Genomic DNA, 6,123 nt, shown 5'->3' on the forward strand with positions numbered 1-6,123 from the left:
TTTAACGTGGCTGCCCTATGCTTCACGCAGCCTCTTGTCGGTGCCATTTATGCGATAACTCAGCTGTCCCGAGTTTATTTACTATTCTTTTGGTGTAAGGTGAATTGGCGAACAATTAATGGTGAACATGATAACCTTCATAAATCTTCTCATTCATTGTTTAACAACAAGGAGAATGATGTGGTTGTAAAGGTTTTGTGCAACTTCTTGTAGGGTCGATGTTATGAATTTTATGTTAGCTCAGTTTTTAGCAATAGAGATAACGATGTTTAACGATATAATTAGGAATGGATCAAGGGGAGCGGATGGGGACAATTCTTTGAAAATTTAAAATTGCCATATATGAATTCCATATTTGCTGAAAAAGATGAGAGAAATAAACACGACCACGCATCCACTTCTGAAGACTCAACATCTACGTTAATGCATTTATCCTCTTTTTGATTGTGTTATAGATGTGGATGATGGCATACCAACAATCATCATCGACATATAAATTGTTTTTAGCACAAAAGGTGATAAGTAGGCCTGTAAATAAACCGGAGAAACACGAATGAGAGTACATTTATATTTGTTCATTTAATTTCAATTGAGTAAACAATTGGACACGAAAGATTAAACGAACGAATTCTTTTTGTTTGTGTTCATGCGTTAAAGAGTATAATTTGTTTATATTCTTTCATGTTCATTTGTTAAAGTGATAAACGAACACAAACAAATAAAAATTAGTTAGGTTTATACTTTAGAAGAACTTTTTCTTTCTAAATAATTTTGGAGTTTATATTTTCTTTAATTAATTTTTGATATTTTTTTATTTGGGCTTTAAATTAATTGGATTTTAAAATATTAATGAGGTAAAGGTTAAAATTTATTAGGTATACATTTTTTAAACATGTTTGAGGATTGAGTTAAACATAAACGAACATTCACGAACGTAAATGAATGAATGAGTTTTTTGTTCGTGTTCGTTCATTTAATTAAATGAACATATAATCTTATTCATGTTCATTCATTCAATAAATAAACAATTTGTTGAATGTTCGATTCGTTTAACATTTTCGGTCGTGTTTTTTCCTTAACCTTAAATTATGTTGTTTTTTCTTATACTATCCCATGAAAGTAGACATCAAATGATAGAATATGACGAAAGAGTTAATATATGTTTAAATAATTATTTTAGTCATTTATTTTAAAAAATATATAAAGCAGTCCTTCAAATTTCAAACAAAATTAAAGTTGAATCTCGGTGTTTATGGATAGAGAAAATTGAGTAGGAGGGTTATCCTTTTATTATGTCTATAAAGTATCTAATTTAAATTAATTGATTAATAGATTTGATACCGAGAATTTTACAAACAGATACAGTAAGTCTATTTAACCTATAATTATGTTAATTAGTGAAGTTTATAAAATGTTTATATTTGATAAATTTGATGTGAAAAAGGACACTTAAAACCATGCCGAAAACGTTCCCATTCCGTATATAAAAAACCGTCCCTCACACCACTCATCGGTTCTCTGTTTTTTCACTTCTTTAAAACCTTTTAATTCCAAAACCAAAGCTCGCTTCAACTTCATGGAAGACGCAAGTCCAAGGGCTTGTCGTCGTCCGGAGCACATTCCCCACCTTTACCTCGCCGGAGCTCAGCTACCGGAGAGCCCCAGAGGCCCAATGGAGTTCCTCTCGAGGTCATGGAGCGCTTCGGCTCTCGAAGTCTCCAAGGCCCTCGCCCCAGCTCATAATCATCACCATCCGCTCAATGGTTCCATCACCGCTCCCAAGTCCGCCAGCAGCTCCTCTTGCACCACCAACTCTATACCGGAAGACATAAACGGCGAGACAGAAGAGCTCGATAAGTCCGCCGCCGATATTACGAATCAGTTCTCCTTCACTTCCTCCACCACTTCACAGCTCGTTCTCGAACGCATTATGTCACAATCCGTAAGTTTCCTTAAAATTTTCACGTTAAAACAAGTGATTCTTTGCTTTTCTTTAATATTTTTTTACTGGTTTTTGTGCTTGCAGGATGTTTCACCATTAACGTCGGGGAGGCTTTCTCATAGCAGCGGACCTTTGATTAATGACAACAGCCCTCCAGTTTCGCCATCTGAGGAGTTCGACGACGTCGTTAAGGTCCTTGTTTACATTCTATTTTAATAGTTTTATACATTAAAATAATATAATCGTTTTTTAAGTGATATTATCGGTGGAATGGTGTTGCATTGAAGACAGACAAGACAGGAGACCAATGTCTCAGCTTTTTTCTGTGTTTTTGTTTTTCTTTCTTCTGCTAAACACACCATCAATTATCTCTCTAAGCTAATGCCAGTAATCTTTGGGTTGCTTTAGTGGTGTCCAAAGAAACCGAACATACAGAAAGCGGGAACTTTTGTCTTCTTCCAATAAAACCTTTTTATTTTCCGATCTTCTAAGGCTATGTTTCTTTCCCGTCTTTGTGTCTCATCAGCAAAAGCTGCCTACTCAAAAAAGAACTTTCCTGCTTCTATTTCATCAAATTTGCTAGCTGTTGGGCTCTAAAGCTTTAGCCCTAAATAAGGGTTTTGATTTCAGCCCAATTTTCAACTCCGGGTTGCAATTTTTGCAGTATTTCCGAACCCACAATTCCATACAACCATTATTCAATGGTGGCCGAGCGAGTGGTGGCAATGGAGTCAACACACCCAGCGGGGCCAAGACAGTGGGGAGATGGTTAAAAGACAGGAAAGAGAAGAAGAAAGAAGAGACCAGAGCTCACAATGCACAGCTCCACGCTGCTATCTCGGTCGCGGCGGTTGCATCCGCCATAGCAGCCATTGCAGCTGCCACCGCGGGCAATTCTTCCTCCACCTCTGGCAAAAATGAACAGTCGACCAAGACTGACCTTGCCGTGGCATCGGCCGCCACATTAGTCGCTGCGCAATGCGTGGAAGCAGCCGAAGCCATGGGAGCCGAACGCGACCATCTTGCTTCAGTTGTGAGCTCTGCTGTTAACGTTCGCTCACATGATGATATCTTAACTCTTACTGCTGCTGCCGCTACAGGTAAAAAAATGCCTACATGAACATATAATCCATTGAAAAGAAAGCTGATGGACTCTTTTTATTATATGTTTATTCGAAGCTTTACGTGGGGCAGCTGCCTTGAAGGCAAGAGCTTTGAAGGAAGTACGGAACATTGCATCAGTCATTCCGTCAGAGAAAACGGCCGGTATCGGACTCTGCGCGAAAGGCAACGGGCATTCGAATCGCAACAACAGCGAAGAACTTGCCCCAGAGGATTTCCTTACTGCCTGTAGTCAAGATCTCCATGCCAAAGGTACTGAACTTCTCAAAAGAACTCGAAAAGGTATTGAATGTGTTCGACTTTTCACATAATTACATTCTTTTCTACAGTATATGAATCTTAATTACGCATTTTTGCAGGTGATCTTCACTGGAAACTTGTATCTGTTTATATGAACAAGACAGGCCAGGTAGCTATTGCTTTAGTCCAGCGCATCGCCATTTATATCAGACTGAATTTTGTCCCAAACAGTACATCATAATAACCTTTGAACTTTTGAAGGTGATTTTGAAGATGAAAAGCAAGCATGTTGCTGGGACATTCACCAAAAAGAAAAAGAGTAAGTTGCAATAATGGCAAGACAATGTCAATGCTAATGCATAAGAAATTCTAGATTGCCTTTGAAATATATAATGATTTTGTGGTTTCAGACGTGGTTCTTGAGGTGTGCAAGGACATGCCGGCATGGCCAGGGAGACACCTATTTGACGGCGGAGAGCAATGCCGGTATTTCGGATTGAAGACCGAAACAAGAGGAATCATAGAGTTCGAGTGCAGAAGCGAGAGAGAATATAATATGTGGACTCAAGGCGTCTCGAGGCTTCTTTCAATCGTTGCTGAAACTGATAGGAAGCACAGAAGACAAAGTTCAACTACATGGCGTCTTGGTGACCAGAAGTTGGACTTGGATTAACTAATCTGCCTTATTTTAAGCTTGACTACTTCTATTGGCTCAGTGTAAAGCATGAAAGGTCCGTTGTGCATACTAAACATTTTGAGCTTAAAATGGTGTGACTGATTAATTTTTTTTGTAGGATTAAAGAAGTAAAGTAGTACTCAGTCATCTATCAGACAGTCAAACGTTTGTAAGATTGGTATATTTTCTTGCTTTATATGTATTTTGTTTCTTTAGGTCATTGCCTCAATAAATCGTATCTACACAACAGAATCATCAGAAGTTTAAGTAAGAAGCACTGAAACAGCAAAAAGGATGCACAAATTCATTAAAATTCATCGATATTTCTGCTTCGACCGTCGGCAAATGAATCGAGTCAAGACATCTAACGGGGAACATCCCTGAACATCCTTAAAAATCATCTGCAATTCTCTAGGAACATCAGAAACTACACACACCGAAAGGGTGGTAAATGGCTAACCGATACTTCCAAGTCATGCTCTGCAATGATCACAACCGTAACCTATCGTTAAATAACCTCCGTTCAACGCGGTTATGAGAATGAAAATGGTCCTCCCTTTCGAACTGGACTGATATGTTCATCTAACATGTTTTCTTGTTCAGAATGATGCTGTCGGTTAACATGGTATGTACTGAACTACTAATATGTCCAAATTCATGTAGTCTCTTTCGAAAATATTTTTTAACCTGATTTATCATAAAATTACTCAAGTACATAATCTAAGTATAAAAATATTATATATTTGAAATTATATGATCAAACTACTTATTTCATCTTAATCTAAAAAAATACTATATATTGGAACTTTTTATAATATTCTAATGTGATCATATGATAGTATACGTCCTGCTTTTAACATAGATAAAACCCGCTCACGTTTACAAGTAATACTGGTTGAATCTGAATTACTTTGAGAAAACAAACCGTCCTTTGTGACTAAGATCACGTCTTTGGTTCTACATGTTCAATCGTAAGCACCTTATGTATTAATGATCAAGGGATTTCTAAAGTGTTCTTTCAGCCAAGTTGTCCATTAAACTGCCTAGGCCCATAAAAAATGGGTTTTAGTTTGTACCCTAAATGTTAAAAGCACTGTTTTTTCCCGATGGGCCCAGCGTCAAAATTAATTGACCCAATAGGCTATAGTGGAATTTATTTTATGAACTACGGCAAATGCTACAGTGTAAGGTATAAAAAAATATTTTTTAATGGGACTCACATGGGATCCATTTACCTAGGACCACTAAAAAATAATTTTTTGGCAAACTCGTCATAACGGGGTTGTCTTACACTGTAGCATTTGTCGTATTTTATAAAATAAACTTCATTGTGGTCTATTGGGCAAATTAATTTTTGCGTATGACCTTTTGGGCCAAAAAAACCTTAAGGGTGTGTTTGGTTCACGGAATGTAAGATTATCAGTGGGAATATATAATTACCAGGGAATAAGATTATTGGGAATGTTGTATTTTGTGTTTGGTTGGTTTAGCAGGAATGTAAGATTACCGTGTTTGGTTAAAGGAATAAAATATTATTATAATATATATTTGACTAAATTGTCCTTATTATATATTTGTTTTTTTAACAAGTTGAAAAATATTTATATATTTTCTTTAAAAAAAATTTAAGGGTATTTTAGTCCAAAACGCCGGTAATCCAACAATACCTAAGGAAAGGGAGGAAATGGCATTCCCAGTAATATACCCAAAAAATCTACTATTGGTAATAAAACATTACCGGAAATGAGATTCTCAGCCAACCAAATATGAAAATGTGGATTCCATTCCCATGAGAATCCCACATTCATTGAACCAAACAACCCCTAAAGAACTAACAATTGAAATAGAAAAACAAACATAGTGTGATTCATTTTGTTGGAAGACTATCAACTAAGGATAGGTGTTGACAGTACGTGTATTGTGAGATGGTACTAATGAACTAAGGCATTATTTTTCTTTTTTGTTTGCTCATTTTTACATTACTCTCATTTCGAAGATAGTATGTGTCACAACCGGTCCTTAAGGAGAAAAGTCGACTAGTGGCAACGATGAGATTTTTTTTTGAAGGATGAATTCGTGCGTTTTGGGCGCATGGGCAAATAGTTTCCACAGCCCTTCACATCTTATAATTTTATATTTCGGT

At 36.7% G+C, this 6,123-nt stretch overlaps 1 protein-coding gene across 1 annotated transcript; it reads left to right on the top strand.

The window, feature by feature from the left end:
- Nucleotides 1-1,491: 1,491 nt before the first annotated feature.
- LOC120152050 (VAN3-binding protein-like) lies at nt 1,492-4,163 on the top strand. Its single transcript, XM_039164347.1, has 7 exons — nt 1,492-1,942; nt 2,027-2,134; nt 2,607-3,042; nt 3,122-3,346; nt 3,424-3,473; nt 3,566-3,623; nt 3,715-4,163. The coding sequence occupies exons 1-7, from the start codon at nt 1,577-1,579 to the stop codon at nt 3,975-3,977; spliced, it is 1,506 nt and encodes a 501-aa protein (XP_039020278.1). The 5' UTR covers nt 1,492-1,576; the 3' UTR covers nt 3,978-4,163.
- Nucleotides 4,164-6,123: the final 1,960 nt, after the last annotated feature.

Source organism: Hibiscus syriacus, unplaced genomic scaffold (assembly GCF_006381635.1).
Source record: "Hibiscus syriacus cultivar Baekdansim isolate YM2019G1 unplaced genomic scaffold, ASM638163v2 tig00111084_pilon, whole genome shotgun sequence".
NCBI classification, from domain to species: domain Eukaryota; kingdom Viridiplantae; phylum Streptophyta; class Magnoliopsida; order Malvales; family Malvaceae; genus Hibiscus; species Hibiscus syriacus.